Raw genomic sequence first — 20,438 nt, 5'->3', positions numbered from 1 at the left:
ATTCAAATTCCATAGTGGAAAGCTTCGCAAAAATTCCGTTTTTCAAAAGTGTACCACAAGAAGAACTAATTGACGGGTACTCTCATTTTCACAGACAATTACTTCGATTGGTCGGCCAAGAAGCTCCTGTGGATGTAATGCAAGTTTTAGTTACATCAAAATCTTGCTACCCTGGATTTGCAAAAGCAGCTATTCAATGTCTCAATTGCCCTGTCAATATTGTTGATGCCGAGAGGTACTTTAGTATCTACAACATTGTCGTTACTGATCGCAGGCAAACAATGAAAGATGAAAATGTAGAAATTACAACAATGCTAGCCTTTAATTGAGTTTTTAACACTGTATTTTTTTTGCGAAATAAATGCGAAATTTTCTATTTTGAGTTTTTTTAAATGCGAAATCACGATTTTTTATTAGCGAAATTTACGTACCCCTAATTATGACTTAAAATTAATTAAATTTGTATAATTTTATGATTTTTTTCTTTTGAACATTCCCTACAGAAGTAGTGTAAGGCGGGTTTTGCCTATATTTTAATTTCCACTTTGCGGAAAATCCTTACGTGATCGGTCAAAATGGATGGCATTCTCGAATTCAGCATTTCGAAATACATATAATTCAACCATTACCATTTAAAAAAAAAATTCAAAAATGTCAATTTGCAGACCTGTGTTATTTATGCACAAGAAAGGGAATAAAAGAAGACAAAGATTTATTTTATAATTTTATAGTCAAAATGATAAAAAATAAACTATTTAGAAAACAAATTAAACATTGAAATAAATGACAGAATTTTATCTTAGAACAAATATATTCAATATTGAAACAATATTATTCTCAAATTATAAGAATTAGAAAATGAAACAGGATAAAAGATTATTGCCGCAAACGGAAATATTATTTCATGTTGTGAAAAGCTCAAAACATTTTGTAAAATAAACATTAAAGAACAAAGTAAAGATCACCTTTTGCACATGTTTTCCAATATTTGATTTTATCAGAAATACTAAAGAAAATAAATTATTATTTCAATCTCATTCTCTTTGAGTTTTAAAAAGTAATAAATTTCTGAAATTATGCATTTTACCAAAAAGCATTCAAGGAAATTGAAACAAGCCAATTTTTTTAATCGCTTTACACAACCAAATTTTTCATTATTTTTAATACACCTTCTCATTCCTTTCCATAGCATCCCCAAAATTGTGGGTGCTGTGGTCCCACTTCTCATGGCAGTTAAAATTTAAACAAATATATATTCAAACTATTTACCATTTCTTTTATAACTAATTCTTGTTTTTTTTCATATCGTCGCTGCCTCATGAGAAAAATTTTAAATTTTACAGGAGTGAAAAAACATTTTTTTAATCAGGAAGCCTCCCATTTCTTTTTATTTATTTTTTACGTATTATGAAAATAAATAAATATTAAGCGCCCTGTAAAAGTTCAAATTTGTTTGTCAAATATTATTACTTATTATGACCACCAAATAATTTTACATTTTACAAACATTACAGCGTTTACAGGGCGTTTTATTTGGTGGTTCTTCAATTTCCTGTTTCAAAATGGGTTTTTTCACACTTTTATAAAACATTATTTTTTTCGCTTTGGAATTACATCCGCACAGTGAAGATATTTTGTACTTACAAAAGTTATAAAAAAAATATGTTATATTATATATCATCATAAAGCAGAATTTTAGGAATTATTCCAGAATGTTTCTTCATATTGCGAGAAGTTGATTCCTCTCTTCAGTGTTTCGCATTTCTGCGCCTCAATCTCGCAGTAGTTCTTGAACTTGATGACAAACTCCTTGGAAGCGGCCTTGGTCAGGTTGTGTGACAGATCGAAGGGGTCCTGAATACACATGGGCGCGTCGTAGCGGAACAACTCCTTGCTGGGGTGGTCCATGACAAAACGGCTCACCTGGCTCATCAGCCTCTCTCGATCTGTCACCAGGCTCACCATGTTCTTGTAAGTATTCATCTCCTCGGGCAGCTGTGCGCCGTTTTCTTCAAACTGACTCTTCAAAATGGTCTTGCCCATCAGTGGGCAGATCACCTGAAATGATTATCCAAATTATTACAAAGCCTTTCCTTCCAGATTTTTCCCATTCCCATTGCTAAACTTATTTTTTTGGAAAAGGGAGTTGAGGGAGGACAAACTTGCAGGCCAAGCGGAGTAAACCGAAGTGAAGATATATACGGAGTGTATCAGTATGTACCTGAAGGATTTGACCTAGCGATATATTCAGATATGTATAAATTCAGTTGAAATTATTAAAATGTTACCTCCTTGTCAAATTCGAAAAATTTACTGTAGTAGAGGAAGAACCCGTGAAGCAGATCTATGTAGTTGGGCGGGACATCTATGTGTCGAAGTGCTTCAGGTCTCTGCGAATAGTGGCACTCCCAACCTAGAACAAACGTCAATTAGAATATGTAATCGTCTCTAGAGCTGACAGGCTCCGGGGGAAATCTCAGTGCCTTCTGTGGCAGTCAATACAAAATAAAGAAATGTACAGGTATAATTTTAGAGATCTGTTCTGTATGATTATTTGTAAAAAAGGGATTAAAACCATGATCCCAAGATTTTTCTCACTACATTATTAGTAATTCAACAGATTGTCAATAGATGCCTCTGTTGCCACTGTGAGTTATCAATAGAGCATAGTGTAGAACATACCTGAAATGATGATTGGGGCGCTGGTATAGTGCAATCGTAGCCAGGCAATGGACGGCAGGAACTTCCTAACTTGCAAGTAAAAGAGCACCATGATGGACAGGGCAAAGTTCCTGAGTTGAGAAGACAGCTTGGAATTGACCAGCCACTTCTTCAAGATGAGAATCAGGGGTCTCATCACCGGCCTCACTTCCATCATGTAGCTGAGGAAGGCGGTGTTCTCGCAGCCCAGCCCGTGGCGTTGGGAGATGTCGCATTGCAGGCCGGTGGGATGGTGCCGTACCGTGACAATCGGAGTTCTCGCACACGGTATCTTGATGATTTGTCTCCATATCCTGTTGCGATTTCGCGACATTTGCTTCTCCAGCATGTATACAAAATCAGACTGACTGTGGGCATCTTGATAATCATTTCCTAGAAACATGTGACCTAAAACAAAAATTATGTATTGAAAAATATTAAATAATAAAACCTTGTCTTATTTAGTGATAGTTGAGTCTTTTTTTCTTTTTTTATGTGACACCTAACCTAACCTAACAAGAGCGTCCCTGTCTACACAGTGTGAAGGCTCGGATTATATGAAGGAAGACAAATAGATGCTGGTAGCTCTTTCCACATGCAAGCAGATTTATACTAAAAACGAGTTGAAAATATGACCCGTTCACATGAAACCAACACCAACTGTGAACGGGTGTTCCGCTCGTGTCCATTGAGTTTTGAGTACGGGCACCAGTGCACAGGAGATCAATTTTGTTAGCTCCTTCTAGCAGGCTCCATTGATATACCCATAGAACAGACTAAGCATGCCTTCATTGCATCTATGCAGTGTTGAATGGATATTTTAAAGCCCATGCGAATGATGGAAATCCATCACAGCATAACCATTTTTCAGCATCTTGATGTGGAGAGAGGATAATGAAAATGAGTAAAACATACCGTTATCGAGGAATATGTCCAGATCACTGTACTTCCCGGCCAGGCCCAGGACCCGGGAGCCGACTGGATACGCCTTGAAGTCCCGACACAGAGATTCCAGGTCCCTCAGGCAGCGGTCCACTAGCGATCTTTGATTCATTACCTGTCAATGTCGTATAAAATTGCTATGAAAATTTCATGTTTACAATAAGAAAAGTTTACTTTCATCCATTTCAATGATGAAATAATTATGTTTTTTTAATATTTTTTACAAACTTTCATATTATTTTTTAAATAAATACAAGGTTCTGATTTACACTGGTTTCTAAATTTTAAATAATGTGGTCTTATGGTAGCCATACACGTTAGGGTTTGCATGATGGTTATGCATGTACATGCACCATAACCTAACCATCATGCATAACCGAGTTTAATAAAACACATACACGTTAGGGTTTGCATGAACAATTTCCTATAAACTCTCAGTTAAAGGTAGTTGTAGCTAAGTGACGGTGTTTTGTAGGTCATTTTCCTAATCTGCTGTGCACTGCATCGCCAACAATGGACGACGACGATGTGATAGCTGTACTTGGCTTAATACTTGTAACAAAGAAAAGGACAAGAAAAAGAGATCGCACTGAGTGGTGTAAACACTGGCTTTTGAAAAGAAAACACTACCACAGAATATTGGACACTGAGAACTGAGAATGACTGAGAACTGTGCATGCAAGCATGAGCGGCCGCCACACACGCTCGGTTATGCATGCGCGCAAACATAACCGAGCGGCAAAAAATATCTATTTTGGTATTTCTTAGGTTGCATGTACATGCATCGATAACTGTACAGTTTTTTACATACACACTAGGGTTTGCATGATGGTTATGCATGTACATGCATAACCATCATGCAAACCCTAACGTGTATGGCTACCATTAGCCTAGATTCACACATCAAGTTTTGTCCGCTGCAGCTCTGTAAATATGGCGCTGTACTATATTTATTGTTTTTGTGTTTAGTTCGTAGAACTCCATTTAATTTTTTTTTAAATTTAATTAAAATCAAATTTAATAATATAATTATTAAGTTCTGCAAGTTATTTTTTAGAAAGAAAGGGCCTTACATTAAATTTCCTTGAACAATTAGAAATCAATAAAAGAACCAATGACCATAATATAACATTAATTAATAAAGTAAGGAAAATTATTTATTCCCCGCTTCTAAGTATGTTCACAAAACATAAACAATATAACACATTTAAATAAATTAATAACTGCTACATCATTATTGAACAATTAAGAAAACATTAATGTGGGGAAAACAGACTTCAAAATACCCCCACAGAATATGAAATCTATTGTCACAATTATTTTTATCAGTAAATTGGTTTAACCGTAATAAATCATTTTAAATTTGGGAGGGGGTAAAATAGAATCATATTAATAAGTCGTCTGAACGTGGCTAAACAAGTTTGAAAATGGCCTTGAAAGCCGAAACAGCTGTAACAATAACAAAAACTAAAAAATACTTAATTATTATAAATAAAAATAAAAATAATTATATTATTAAATTTGATTTTAATTAAATTAAAAAAAAATGGCGCTGTACATTAGAGGGGGTGCTGTTTTTTTTTTCGTTATTTGTTTTTGGGTTGTTATGCCGTGTTGCGCTAACTCCTTCTTTAGCCAACGTTTCGGACAGCATTCGAAACGAAACGTTGGCTAAAGAAGGAGTTAGCGCAACACGGCATAACAACCCAAAAACAAATAACGAAAATACTTTTGGCTGGGGTGCTGTTTGTTTTTGCAGCTGACGAAGGCGCTTGTGAACTTACGAGGGTAATCCCAAACATAATGTATCCAAAGCACTGGGGACGCAGGGAAACTTTCCATTTGGCTGTCGGCAAAACTGTTGTGTTTTTTGCTTCCCCCACTCCTAAACTAACCTACGCGTATCTCACTGGAATGCTCACTTTTGGTTTGGCAGCTGTTTGCAATGGAGCTCCTGCTGTGCGTTAATCGGTTTTCGAACGCAAAAGGTGTTAAATCGATTGAAATTCATTGCCAATTCAGTTGCAAAGGTTGAGCAAACTGTGCGTGAAGATCGGCAGATCACTCACTGAGGTTTCCCATATCGGATGGTGTGCGTAAGATGGGTCCCTCGAATGGTCACAGAACACGCTTCAGCAATGGCAAAAAGGTGAAAGATGAGGTTCAACGCTTCCTCAATGATATGGAGATGAGTTGGTAGGACATGGAACTTGCAATAATGTATTGAAATAGCGATTAAAAGATGTAAGATTAAAAATAAATAAGTATTAAAAAATAATGTTTCTTTGTATTTCTTAAAAACAGGAGATTTTACTTTTAGGATTACCCTCGTACATATTATGTTACTTATGTTAGAAGTATTACAATATTGTCCATTGTTTACAGTAATAACGACTCATTACTAGAAATAATCGTGGTAAGTACACATTAATAATATAATGGCATCAGAAACCTGTCTGGATTCTTCCATCAGCAAGCCGGTTTCCTTCATGACCCAGTCCACCGAGGCAAACATCCGCATGGCAGGTTCGGGATAGCCTTTCTTGTGCTTCTTTCTCTGGTTCTGGTAAAGCTTGATGAGCAAATTCTCTCCTCTGAAAATAAAATGGTGAATATATAAAAAAATATCCTAAAGGGTATAATATACATATACATATATAACGTAATACACACATTAGAACATAATGGATGTGATGCACAGTATGTAGGAATGACAACAAGAAATTTTAAAACTAGGATCAGGGAATATAAACACATACATTTGTTTTGAGCACTTTAACCAATAATGGCGAGCAACAAAGTTAATGCTTTTTACTAATACGTAATATGAACTCTGTTTGCGGAATAATAATTACTCGAGAGTTTGCCAACCACTTATTAAGCAGGGTACTCACCTAACCGTGTAACATGTAACGTATCAGATACTGTATCAAGTGAGTACGTAGGCGCGAGCCTACTGCGAGCCGCTCGCGGGTGGAGCGCAGTGTGCTCGCAGTGACCCGCCGACGGCGGTTTCACTGCGAGCACCATAGCGAGCACTAAAGGCGGATCTGGGAGGTCGTAGCTGGATACGCGGTTACCGTGGACGAGCCGTACCCACTTGCAGATTGATACAGTATCAGTTACGTTATACATATACATGCTACACTCTTGGTGAGTACCCTGCTTTAGAAACAGGCGAGTTTCCTAAGCTCCCTGTAATTGCCTTTATTAACCATGTTTCCTTATTTTGATTCCTTCCCCCACTACCAACCTAACCGAACAATATCTAATTACTTCTGTACTTGTATAATTTGGAATTAGTTTTAAAAACGCTTGTGAATGACTAGGACTTCTCGAAACCGATAGCGAATTATAAAAAATATGTTGTAATATTGTAAAAATTTATTTATTTTTCGGAATAACTTTATTGAGTAAAACCTCAAATTGTAATATTTAAATATTGAATCGGGTTGAATCTTGCGATCATACATAAAGATAGTTGCCAATAAAAATGTGCGGTGAAAAAATGAAGACAATGTTGGTAGTTCTTATTCGAAGTATGATACAGTTAAAAGTGACCGAGGGGGATAGGGTCCCATTAGCTCAGTTGGTAGAGCATTGTCCCGGAAAGACAAGGGTCCTGGGTTCGCGTCCTAGATGTGACAGTATCCTTTTCTGATTTTTCTGTTTCAGATTTTCGTTTAGAAATCACTAATATTGTCTTCAATATTTAAAAATTTATTGAATAAAACAAAGTCGCTATCCGCGTCTGTCTGTTTGTGTACTTAGTTCTTCTAAAGTACGCAATGGAAGGGTTTTCACAATCATTTAGTGAATTTATTCAGGAAGTTTTATATATATATATATTACATATATATTATATTTATAGAAAGCAGAGAAAAGTCAAGCAACGCCGGGTACCGTCAGCAAGTTGTATAATAAAGCTCTTCAAAACCAAAATGAAGTTTTAATTAGTTGTGCCATTTTTATTCGATACAATAACTTTATTTGATAATTTGGGCCTCACTGGGTGTTTAAAAGTGATGAGCAGCAATTGATAGAGTTGAATACGGAAGGTTGTTTAACTTACTTGACCTTATTGGTCTGCACTTGCAGATAACCTGTTCCTTGATTCTGGCCATTAGAAATGGTTTTAGTAATGCATTCACCGGTCATCATATCGGATCCAGAATGTTCCTCACTGACCCAGCCTGGAAAACAGAAATTAGGGCCATATCAAGAGTTGGAATAATTGATAAACATTATGAATATGAATCCTGCAAGGGGTGTGCCTGTCCATCCTAGAAAGCCTACCCCTGCAGATAACTTGTGAGTGATATTTAGTTAAATTTTATATGCACAAAGTTTACTAAATTCTTAAAATCCAGGAGTGGAAAGCGTAACACAGAATGGACACAAATTACATTATTATTTTTTTTTTCTGAGTTGAAGAATGATGCTTCTACAAATCACTTTGTTGATTGACAGAAAATTACTGTATTGTAAATAAATAAAAGGTTAATTTATAAAACCTGTATAGATATGAGTAGTGTTTCCTGATATGGCTTGCAAGTATCCCCTGGGCTGATCAGGGAACCACAACGGGGCGTGACGAGTGTGCACCGGCTGCTCCTCAGCATCCTCCACATTATCACTCTCCTTCAATAAAACTTCAAGGGAAGAATTGAACTTAGCCAAAAGTTCATCGCAGATGTAGCTAATGTCTTTTTTGTTGGGGGGCTGCATTGTTAATCTTCAATATCTAAAAAAAAATACATTTTTACTTTCCTGTGATGCAGGGTCGGTCCTATGTAGGCGCAATTGGAGCAGTCCGCTCCGGGCGCCGACTTACCAAGGCGCTGATAATACCTGACGCCTAACACAGTGCGAGGTTTTAGTTGCGCCAGGTTCTGTTAGGCTCTGGGCCAGCCCTGATGTGAAGTTTGAAGTCACCAAAATCATCAATATTATGTTACCAGGGTGCCACCATGTAAGCCCCTGGGCAATTTGAGTGGAATATGTTCTAATAAGGCTGTTTGTTATTTTCAAACATATTCTTGGCAATATTAGACTGATAATCAGGGGCATGCCGTCTGTACAGGCACATAAGCACTTGTTGGTCTAGCCTATCTTAATATAAATAATATTAAAATTTATAAAATTATTGCAAGAAATCAAACAAAACTTTCAAGAATACGCAAGAAAGCAAGAATCGCAGTGCCGCAAGTGCTGGCCCAACCTTACTTAGATATAGACAAGAACCAAGTATGCAAAATGACACATGTCATATTCAAACGTTGTATAAATACGACACAAAATTCTACATTGTGTGTGCGACTCTCATTCAATGGAAGTCTCGTTTGTGTTAGTGTCGAAAAAGGCAGTGCCTTTGGTACAAAATGCACAAATGCAGGAATCGGTGCCAATTTTTAGTAACTCTATTAGTCAGTAAAACTTTACTAATGAAATAATTACTATAGTATTATGTTGGCTTTTTTCAGACAATTGTGCAGTTGAAAAAAATATGCTAATTTTATATATACCTACAGTAATTGTGAATGAAGCCGTTGTTTGGATATTTGATGTGGCTTAGATAATCCCTATCAACATCGGCTAAAGCCAGCAGCTTAGGCATTCCATGTGAAAACTTATCACGGCAGTAAGTTTTAATATGTACTGCCTACCCTGATCAAAAAATATATGCATGCCACTGCTGATACGTAATATTTGTTTAGTAAGTTCCATTGTTTCAATATGATTATATCAAGGAGGTGCAATATGATACAAATTTATAAACATTGCCGTTCAAAGCAATATCATGCCATAAGGTCCGCCATGATTTTTGTGATGTACGCATTTTACATTTCAGCAATTCTCTTCTCAGTCTGTACACAAATAATAATAATAAATACAGGAGAATGGCTAATAATTAATAAGTATTTAGAACAATGGTGTTGGGAGTCCAAAAAATAAAGGCAATTGCTTACCATAGGTCTTAAATTACATTGAGATAAGCGGTGAGAAGTCTGTCAGTCCAGAGCGGTGGACGGAAAGAGGAAGTTTGCAGAAATGTGCAGTCTTAATAAGGAAACGCAGCCAAGATTAAATTGCAATCACTAATGTTGCCAGCAGAAGATTATAATTAGCTAAACAGGGTCATCAAATAGTATTTAAAAAATATAAACCGAGAGCTACACTGCAGCTCAATTTATAGAGTTTACCAACACATAAATATAGTAAATGTTGGTGTAGGTACGTAGTTTAGAATATTGTATATTAAATAATACATAAATATAATTAATGTTCATGTAGGTAAGTAATGTTTAGAATATTTCGCGGGGTTACTTCCAAAAGTTGGTAAATACATTTTTCGGTTTTTTAAGTTAGCAATGATTTTAATGTTCATCTATTATAATCAATGTTGTGACGTTAAGTAGGTTTTTAGCTAGTGCATTTTTTAATAAAACTTTGTAACTTCACTTTTTATAATTAATAGACTAGAAAAATATTATAAAAGCAAAAATAAGTAACAAGCAGTAACCCCACGATTTGTATATTAAATAATACATAATTATAATGAACATTCATGTAGGTATGTAATGTTTAGAACAAGGGTGGCCTACCCGCGGCCCGCTGGGTGTCTACTTGTGGCCCACGGAGCATATGCAAACATTTTTTTCTTTTAATGTACATAAAACCACCAAAAGAACATTCCAACATGCGTAGTTCGTATCATATCTCATATATGGAAGTATCTCAGTACATTGATTCAACTATCGTGACAATTTCTTCTATGGTATATTCCAGAGATGTGCAAAATGGGTACCCAAAACCATTTGAAATGCAAAATGGAAATGGGTCAAAACTTTTCCATTTGAAAATGCAAAATGGTTTTTAGAAAATCATTTCAAATGCAAAATTCAAAATACCTATTTTCAAAATGCATTGAAAATGCAAAATGGTTTCTCAGGTCAAACAATTAAAATAATTATAGAATTTTTAAACATTTTTTTCATTTAATAATGGACATCAATGTAGAATAAACATTATACATGATGGTAAATCCAAAAACACCACGACTACAGATTATGAAACCACAAAAAAATTGCGAGGGACTAATGTTGCCAACTTAAAAACATAGAAACTGCTATCTAACATTTAATATTACAGCGTCATGGCCCCATGTTCAGTATTTTTTGTAATGGTCAATTGCCAGGGCTCCTACCAGGAAGCAACTTGACAAATGTAAATTATCTCTCATAGCGAGGTTGAGGACCGACTGATATTTGGGGCTTATGAAAAAAGATGAGTGGAGATAGTAGGAAGAATGTTGCAAAAAAGCATTAAAAATGGAAAATGCATTGAGAAAAGCATTTAAAATGCAAAATGGTTTTAAGAAAAGCATTTAAAATGCAAAATGGAAAATACCCATTTTGCATTTTGCATTTCCATTTGAAATGGATTTATTTGAAATAAAGCACATCTCTGGTATATTCATGTTATAAACTATTACTAGGCGTGTCAACGACATTGGAAAACATATTGAAGATAATTTGAAAAATCAAGCGTCCAAGTTCATATTTTATGCTCTAGCATTGGATGAAAGCAAAGACCTAACAGATACCACCCGATTTTTTATCAGGAGTGTTGATGTCCATTTTAACAAAATGGAGGAATTAGCAGCACTGTATCCACTGAAGGACACTACTTGCTCATGAGATTTGTTAGGAGCTGTTACATCGACATTGTTACGGCTTAACAACAGATAGTGCTCCAGGAATGGTTGGGAAACACAAAGGTTTAGTAAAATTGATTGAAAATGAGGCCGGCAAAGTTGGTAATATGTACTTAGATGTTAAATTTTCATTGCATTATTTATCATGAGATTTTATGTTCCAAGTCCCTTAATATGGATCATGTCATGAAGGTGGTCATCAAAACAGTGAACTTTATTAAGTCGAAGGGGTTGAATCACCGTCAGTTCCAGGAGTTTCTCAAGTTTTTGGATTCACAGTATAATAAATGACGTTACATTTTGTGCAGAAGTAAGATGGCTGACCCGTGCCAAAATACTGAAAAGAGTGTTTGATTTGAAGCAAGACATACAATCATTCTTCGCAAGCAACTCAAAAAGTATCCCAGAATTTGAAGACAAGGAGTGGGTTAGCGACTTTGCATTTCTGGTCGATATAGTTAGCCACCTAAATGTTGTTAATACTCATCTACAAGGGAAAGATCAACTAATTAATAACATGTATGATCTTATTTCCGCATTCCAAATAAAACCTGGGCTTTGTGAACTACAGTTAAGGACAACAATCTTCACTCACTTTCCTACATTTTTATTGCAACCAGACGTCACACAAATGGCGCCGAATAAATACGCTTCGTTGATATCCGACTTCAACCTGGAATTTGAAAACTGATTTCAAGATTTTAAAAAAGCATTGTGTTATTTTTGCTGCCATTCTCCGTAGATGTGAATTTATTGCCAGGAATTTTACAAATGGAACATTGTGAAATGTGTTTTATATTAAATCTTAAATGAGAACACGAATCACTGATGAGCATTTGGTAAAGTGTTTGCAAGTAGCAAACAGCATCAATCGTTATCAACATTGATGCACTTAGTTCTGACAAAAAAAATCAGACGTCTCACTAAAATTTATTATGCTTTGTTTATTTTTATTTTGTATTGCCTAATTCTAATCTAATAAATATGCTTGATTCTCATTTGTGTTATATCTTAAAAAAACAATAAATTTTCTTGTTTGCTTTGAATAGTAAAACAAATTTTGTTGTACGACCCGGTAGGAAATCTGATTTCTAAAATCTAATATTTGTGTATTAAATAATACATAAATATAATTAATGTTCATGTATGTTTAGAATATTTGTATATTAAATCATACATAATTATAATTAATATTCATGTGGGTATGTAATGTTTAGAATATTTGTATATTAAATAATAAATAAATAAATTTGATTAATATTAAAATAAAAATTCTATTTTGAAAAGTTTTTTTCTTATATTTTATGTACACCTTAACAATAATTACTATGTTTATACAAAAAAATGATTAATGACATGAAACAATATGATTTATTGAAAAAATTACATCTAAATAAAAGTGAACCTGCTTATCTGGAGACCACCATAAAGATCACTGCAGATATACACAGAGTGGTCTCAAACCAAGCCGGGCTGAAGTGGCACTCTGGCCCAAGAAAGCCACCACCGAAAGAATAAAGAGGCAGTACTTAACAGGTCTAAAAAAGAACAGGAGAACTTTACTGTAACTTATGGAAGACTTGCAATTTCAAAATAAGCTAGGAAGGGTAAAAACGTACCCCTTTCAAGTGAAATAACATTTAAATGGGGTGATATACTGACTAGAATATTTCATTGTGTAATAATTTTTTTTATTTCAAAATAATGATTTTAACAGATTAAAAAAATATATTGTTTAACAAGGTTATAGAGATTCGGAGCAATATTTACAGTTTATTTTTTACAGCATACCATTCAAACCAACCCTTCATTCCAAATTGATCAATTCAAACTTCAAGCTAAGCTATTTCTGACCAAATGGACCATTCGGATCTGGGGTTAGCAGAGAAAAATATATATTCCCAAGTCAATTTATTAAACACAATAAGGATAATTATATTCCATAGATTGATTCCTCTTCTCACCATTACTTCATTCTGTTTATCAAAAGTTATACTATACATAATAGACTGAATTTGTTTTAATTCCATTGTAATGATCAAGTGGGTTTTTTGGGTACGAAATAACTTTAAAAAGCGGGTGGAACACATTATGAGTTCATTCCATTCAAGCAAGTTTAATTCTCATTTAAAATGATTTGTACTCCTTCAGATGGAATTGACGGTTCTATCACTTTGATTGTATTGCGCACCCCTAGTCTATTTTAATATAATTAGATTCAAAGCTTCAATTCTGGGAAAGAAATCAAAGAATGTGAGGTATTTTCTGTCTTCAAATTTTGTACAGTTCATTTAGTGTGATAGTTTTTAAGCAGGTATTCAATAATTTTTTCAATATTTCTACATTATAAACACAAAAATGCAAATTTTTGATTTGTCATAATCAAAGACATGGGTGCAATTGGTCTATGAGCCGCTTCAAAATTCAACATATACAAATAATGATTTATAAAAGTAATTATTGCCACCAATCTCCATTTACAAAATGATTGACCACCCACCAGTGGCGGCTCGTGACTTTTGGTGTACTAGAGTGCTAATATTATAAAAAATGGCATTTCTGATGTTGTTATAGCTTAAAATGATTTTTTTTTTTTTTTTCGAAAATCGATTTTTTGTATGAAGATTTTCAGGAAATTTCAGTATAGCCGTGCGCCGCACGGAATTCCTGAAAATCTTCATACAAAAAATCAATTTTCGAAAAAAAAAAAAAAAATCGTTTTCAGCTACAACAACATCAATTAAGCCATTTTTTGTAATATTAGCACTCTAGTAACCCAAAAGTCACGAGCCGCCACTGCCACCCACCCCGTATTATTATTTAAAACACAAAAATATTGATGTACATTTTTATAAAACATTTTTCTCTCTTTATAATAAGGCCTATTTATTTAGGAATTTGACTAACTAGATGCAAAAAATGCCTATTTTAAAAGAGGTAGCCTTCTATCGATTACAATAACGCCAATCTAATTTAGACAAAATTATGCACCAAGAATCTTAACACCTTTGAATAAAATGGTGGTCAGAATCATTAGGAATTCCTTCTATATATTGTTATTCCGATGATTTATTTGTTTTTATTGTGCTTAGCAAAACATATTCAGTGAATTCACAAAGCTATTACGACAGACTAAGATGTTTTAGTATTTAAAGAATTTCCACTATGAACCTTCTATTGATTGTGATCCTTGTAGACTGCTCTAAATTAAACTTTCTAGCTCAAGTCAACCAATTTTTTTTTGTATAAATATTCCAAATTTTATCGCTAATGCTTATGAAACTATTTATTATGTAGAATAATACAATTATGTGTGGCAAGTCAAAAAGTCATTGGCTCTTTGGAAGTAGTGTCAAATTAACACATTTCAATTCAGAGCAGTCAATATGATTTTGACAAGCATTGAGATATATAGATAGAGCTAAATTGGCGTTTGAGAGATACCACGGGGTTCAGTCGGTTACAAGCGCTCGCCGGACGCAGGTATCCGGCGATGACTTCAAAATGCTGACATGTTGTACAAGTGGTACTGGAAAAGATAGGAAAAGCAATGGTATAACCTTTCATCGGTAAATAGGGTTTTACCATAATCAGTAGTTGTGTAAATTGGCTTTTTAATCCTTAGAAGACGGCTAATATTTTGGAAATATCTCAAAGCCAAATATAATATTGAAAATTATATTTAAAATAATTGATAGGCATCTATCTACAATGTAAACTTTTTACTTAGGAATTTTTATGGACAATATTGAAATGCCCCCAAAACTTCTAAAACCTAGCTCTATACACTGCACATTGCAGTGCACCTGAAGGTAATTATGATTTCACTGAACTGCTATTGTAGTTGGTCATATCCTAAGGGTTAATTTTTAAAAACTTAAGGAGCACTTGAAGTTGGGCTCAAACGCTCCAGGCCGTGAAGCGACAGCGCGCGGCGGCCAGCGACACCATTTCTATTCTCTATTTATATAACTCAATGGCTAAAAACAAAATTAAAAGGTTTTCGATATACATAGTAATCTCAATTTAATTATTAACAGTTTCAATATTTTCTTAATTCCTCAAAATTTCATATTAGAATCCAATCAAACATAACTTAAATGTGACGAGAATTTGTAACCCAACATTAAACATTGAATGTTGGGTTACAAATTCTCGTCACATTTGAAGACAATCTAAAGTGTCGAAAGTTTGAAAGTAGCATGTAGAATTTGTTCTTTTCAGCAAGTTTTAATTTTAAAAAGTGATTTTCTAGTGTAAATTGGCCCCCGAAAATCGAAAAATAGGTTTTTTAGAATTCGGAAGATAATTCGGCGAAATCGCAAAATAGTATATCGTCGGCGTAAGTCCAATACCGCGAAAGAAGCGTTTGTAAAAATGTTCAGGAGGGACAAAAAACTCTCTAGGGTTATAAGTGCTCTTGCTTGTACTGGGGATTGTCCATTCGCAGTATTGACTCTAACCGAATACAAGCAGTCTATTGGTCAATTTCAAAATTTGAAAGTACCAATCAATGAGGCTTGTGCCATTCAACTGAAAGCGCAAAAAAAAACATTTTTTTAAAATAATGGCTCATACGTGGTATTGAACTTTCATAGACGATATATCGAAAAAACTGACATTGGCCCTTTTAGAAACAAGCCACAGAAATAATATTCATAATCGCCTGTGGTCTGAGCTAGGAAAATAAATAGAATATTTAGAACCCGTAGACAATTTGGGAGATATTTCTCCCAGCCTGACACGGACTCATAATAGTCATCCTATCTCAGTTTGTATTACAGTGAGATATATGATTTAAAGTGTTAGAAAGAGAAAACCAGAGATGTGCTTTATTTCAAATAAATCCATTTCAAATGTAAATGCAAAATGGGTATTTTCCATTTTGCATTTTAAATGCTTTTCTAAAAACCATTTTGCATTTTAAATGCTTTTCTCAATGCATTTTCCATTTTAAATGCTTTTTGCACCATTCTTCCTACTTTCTCCACTCATCTTTTTTTCATAAGCCCCAAATATCAGTCAGTCCTCAACCTCGCTATGAGAGATAATTTACATTTGTCAAGTTGCTCCCTGGTAGGAGCCCTGGCAATTGAGTGATACCATTACAAAAAATACTGAACATGGGGCCATGACGCTGTAATATTAAATATTAGATAGCAGTTTCTATGTTTTTACGTTGGCAACATTAGTCCCGCGCAAATTTTTTGTGGTTTCATAATCTGTAGTCGTGGTGTTTTTGGATTTACCATCATATAATATGTTTGTTCTACATTGATGTCCATTATTAAATGATAAAATTGTTTAAAAAATCTATTATTATTTGAATTGTTTAACCTGAGAAACCATTTTGCATTTTCAATGCATTTTGAAAATAGGTATTTTGCATTTGAAATGCTTTTCTAAAAACCATTTTGCATTTTGCATTTTCAAATGGAAAAGTTTTGACCCATTTCCATTTTGCATTTCAAATGGTTTTGGGTACCCATTTTGCACATCTCTGGAGAAAACACAACACTTTGTATTTTTCACTAAAAAGTTTACCATAGACGCTCCAGAAAAAAATTGAAATGATTCTATGAAACAATATTATTTTATAATAAATATTTTTATATGAAACGAAAATAAAGTGAAGTGACAATAACTTTTATAATACCTTTGTCTAAATATAAGTGTTTTTTTTTGTTTCAGTTAAAGTGGTAATTACAGTTTACATAATAAAAACCATCAGTAGGTGACTTTAAAAACTTGTTCTATGTTTGCGTCCAAAATTTTATTATTTTTAATTGAATTATTATGTCGATTTGCAATACTATGGAACAGAAAGAGTCTTTCATTTTTTATATACACTAAATAAATTTTAATTGCAAATCAAATTACACGTCCAAGAGGAGATTTGTAAGCAGTGTTCTTTTCAAATCTAATCAAGTGAGATAGCTAATTGACCTATTTTTTAGCAATATTATTTTTTTATATTCCTTTTTAGCCTCTAAGTACATTTCAATTTTTATTTTAATCTATGCTACAATTATTTCATTAGTCATATTATATAGTCATAGTCATTCAATTTTTTTGAAATCGGAAAAAATATTGACCAAAATCGTTAAAGAGAAAATCTTAAACAAAAATACATTTTATTTTACAGCGGTATTGCAACATAATACATACAAATAAAAAAATATTAATTCTAAATTGAAAACACCGTTAGATTGAACATTAAAAATAACAATAATTATTACATTATAAAATTACGAATAAAAAGTATGTAAAATACATTATAAATTTTCTGATTCACTAAAGCCCAATTAAAACAGCAGGTATTAACTAGAATCATACATGATTTTTTTTAAATTGATTAATAATCTTGTCATTAATAGGGTAATTTTTTTATAAGATCAAGAAACAATTATTTCTCATTTGGGTAGGATCCTGGCCGGTATACACTGGGCATAATAAAATAATTTCACATAGAATCTTTATCACCACAAGATAAAATGATTAATTTGATAAAAGTTTTGCAATATATGCCACACACGTAACGGTTAGGTTATTTAACGTCCTTGAAAAGTTTATAAAAATGCGCAGTCCTCTTTAAATTATATAAACCAGGTTATGATAATAACTGTCTTTAGTCTGTACATTATAATGTATGTAGTCCGTTTTCTTCACTCTCCTACAGAGACAGTATAACAGGTACGCTTGTAGCTTGCTCGTGTTAGAGAAACTAAAATTGTTCATAAACTCCCGAAAAATCGGCAACTCATTTGTAATAACACTTCTTTGCATTAAAATCAGTTCAATGGTAAAAATTGAACTGTTTTTATTCCAGCACGAGGTTGGTAGTTTCCAAAGCTACATGACCTCGATAAAAACATTTTCCCCCCAAAACTCAATGTTTTCTATTTGCTGTCAGATTAGACATTTTCACGTTTTTGATGTTTAAATATTCGGTCGGTGCTTGTTTAGAATGAATAAGCGAGGAGTGATTGTGGTGGGGATATTATAAGGCATTTGGAGCCTCCTGGTCTGTGTCCTCAGCGCTGTGGGAGGGGGCTGGCGAAGGCAGCGGGGGAGAGCGTGGCAGCTCAGAGAACACCTCCCTCCCCACAGCCAGCGGGTCCGGGGGCGCGGGGGGCGCCGGGGACTCTTCCTGCTCTTCCAAGAAGCGGTCCATGTAGTCCGTGTGCCCCGGGTGCAAAGTGTACTTCTTCTTTTCCAGGCGAGCTTTGTTAGCAAACATGTCATGCCGCTCCGTCTTCTTCCATATGTAGTAGAACTGCACCAGTTCTCCGACGGAGCGGGTCCGGACTTTGTGCTGCTGGATTAAGTGAAAATCCTTCCCGTGAGCCTTCAGTCCATTCTCAAAGTTGCGACACTCTTCCTCGGACCACAGAGCGAGTGGCGGTGGAGGCGCCGGGGAAGGTGCGGGGGCCCGCGATATGCGGCGCCGGCGAAGCGCCTCCTCTACGTTGTGGCCGCACTGCTGCAGCAGGAACAGGGCCTGCTCATCATCTCGCAGCTGGGGACCTGTGGGGATGGCCGCCAGACCCTCGGCTGCAGGGGACAGAGAGCGAACCTGAGTCATGTATTCTTCCGTGTCTTTTTCCTGGATGGCCGTCGGGTTCCAGAGAAGCTTGTCATCGTTCTCATATGGCAGAGCGTCATCATAGTTACACAGCCCTTCAGGGATCCAAGCCTGGTAGTCGCTACCCACCATGATAGTTTTCTTCCAGTCCTCTTCCTCGGGACTGTAATCATAGTCGTCTTCTTCTTCCGAAGGTGGGCGGGAAACGGAGCGAAGGAATCGTGGGGGTTCGGTGATGCCAGGCTCCATGTAGAGCTGGCTGAGGGCAGAGGGATCAGGCTTGTCTTCCTCAGGGGGTTCTTGTTCGGGACTGGGAGGGGCCTCCGGAGGCGGGGGCCGCAGCTCCTGGCGTTGACCCGGTTGATTAAGGCCGTACATGGCGAGCAGCTCCTCCAAGGGCATATCACCCTCCTTTTGCAGGTTCGATAGTTCCGCCCGCGGGTCCTGTTGCTCTCCCGCTGCTAGTGCTTCTTCTTCGTCTAGAGTTCTCTCGTCGTCGAAATCATTTACCATCATCTCCACCGTGGGCTCGAAGAGAGTTTTGTCGTTGGCCAGGTCCATGCTGACATCGTGATCGTTTGTGGAGTTCGCGACGGCGCAATCTGACATAGTGTTACGGCGCGGGCCTAGGCCGGTGTCGGGCAATGCATAGGAACCAAGAACATAGGAACTTTTTGATCCCAACTTTAGAGAGCCTGCGGGATGGTCACCTCGGGTTACTCGATACAAACTTATCACATAACGTAAATAGAACAGGATTCACGATTAACGACGTCGAAACAATTAAAGCGGGACAAAATATTATCTTGCGTGACAAGCGGCCGATTCGCTCCTTCAGAAACATAGAAACTGTGTCGGTAAAGCAGAGAACTTTTTTATCATTCGAGGAATGTTACAACTAAAGTATTTTCAACTAGGTATAACCAAAAATTTCTCGAAGCAATACCGACAAAAATAAACTTTAATAAATTAGTTTAAAAAAAAAAATAAGCAAGGCTATCTTAAGCAAGGTAATATACAAAAAAAATATAAAGCCAAAATGAACATATCGTAAGAATTGATATTTTAGGTTGACATGGGAGTGAAATCTCATTTTTAATAACTATAAAAGTAAAACACTTACAAAAAATTGTTCCACTATTTAGGCAACATTTCAATATAACTGCGAAACCGCTTTATTTTGTTGACATCAAATAAAAATGTTGGAAACAGCATGTACATGTAAATGTTGTAAATAGACATAAAATAGACGACACCAACAACACTCGACAGAAGGGCGACGAGCGAACTCTATGGGATTAAAAAATAATAAAAGGCTCCAAACCCCGAACTTGTTCGTGAAATGATTAAAATATTATGTACTCAAACCTTTCCAAAACAGTCAACCTACCTAAATTATGAATTCGAAAGATGTCGCCATCGATTATGACTTAGTTCCTACTCAGTTTGAGTTTTAATATTAAATAGTGACTAAACCGACTAGTGAATGTGGGA

General features: G+C 35.3%; 2 protein-coding genes across 4 annotated transcripts; both read right to left on the bottom strand.

Annotated features, from left to right (window-relative positions):
- Positions 1–790: 790 nt before the first annotated feature.
- Positions 791–20,227, bottom strand: LOC149420862 (terminal uridylyltransferase Tailor-like). Of its 3 annotated transcripts, none has more exons than XM_089635256.1 (8): positions 20,068–20,227; positions 8,157–8,386; positions 7,715–7,835; positions 6,095–6,236; positions 3,616–3,757; positions 2,683–3,108; positions 2,289–2,413; positions 791–2,058 (listed from the first exon to the last, which is right to left on the bottom strand). In XM_089635256.1, exons 2-8 carry the CDS (start codon positions 8,368–8,370, stop codon positions 1,696–1,698), a joined length of 1,533 nt encoding a protein of 510 aa, XP_089491382.1. In that variant the 5' UTR covers positions 8,371–8,386; positions 20,068–20,227; the 3' UTR covers positions 791–1,695. The 3 variants fall into 3 exon arrangements, with proteins under 3 accessions (XP_089491382.1, XP_089491383.1, XP_089491381.1); XM_089635257.1 differs by lacking the exon at positions 20,068–20,227 and adding an exon at positions 9,629–9,903; XM_089635255.1 differs by lacking the exon at positions 20,068–20,227 and having other exon boundaries at positions 8,157–8,855.
- LOC149420863 (mesoderm induction early response protein 1) lies at positions 16,424–19,769 on the bottom strand. Its single transcript, XM_089635254.1, has one exon. The coding sequence runs from the start codon at positions 19,551–19,553 to the stop codon at positions 18,360–18,362; it is 1,194 nt and encodes a 397-aa protein (XP_089491380.1). The 5' UTR covers positions 19,554–19,769; the 3' UTR covers positions 16,424–18,359.
- Positions 20,228–20,438: the final 211 nt, after the last annotated feature.

This window comes from Hesperophylax consimilis, chromosome 9 (genome assembly GCF_061612785.1).
Source record: "Hesperophylax consimilis isolate HC1 chromosome 9, BYU_Hcon_1.0, whole genome shotgun sequence".
NCBI classification, from domain to species: Eukaryota; Metazoa; Arthropoda; class Insecta; order Trichoptera; family Limnephilidae; genus Hesperophylax; species Hesperophylax consimilis.
Note: the sequence above shows the minus strand (reverse complement) of the source record. Positions and strands in the feature narration are given on the sequence as shown.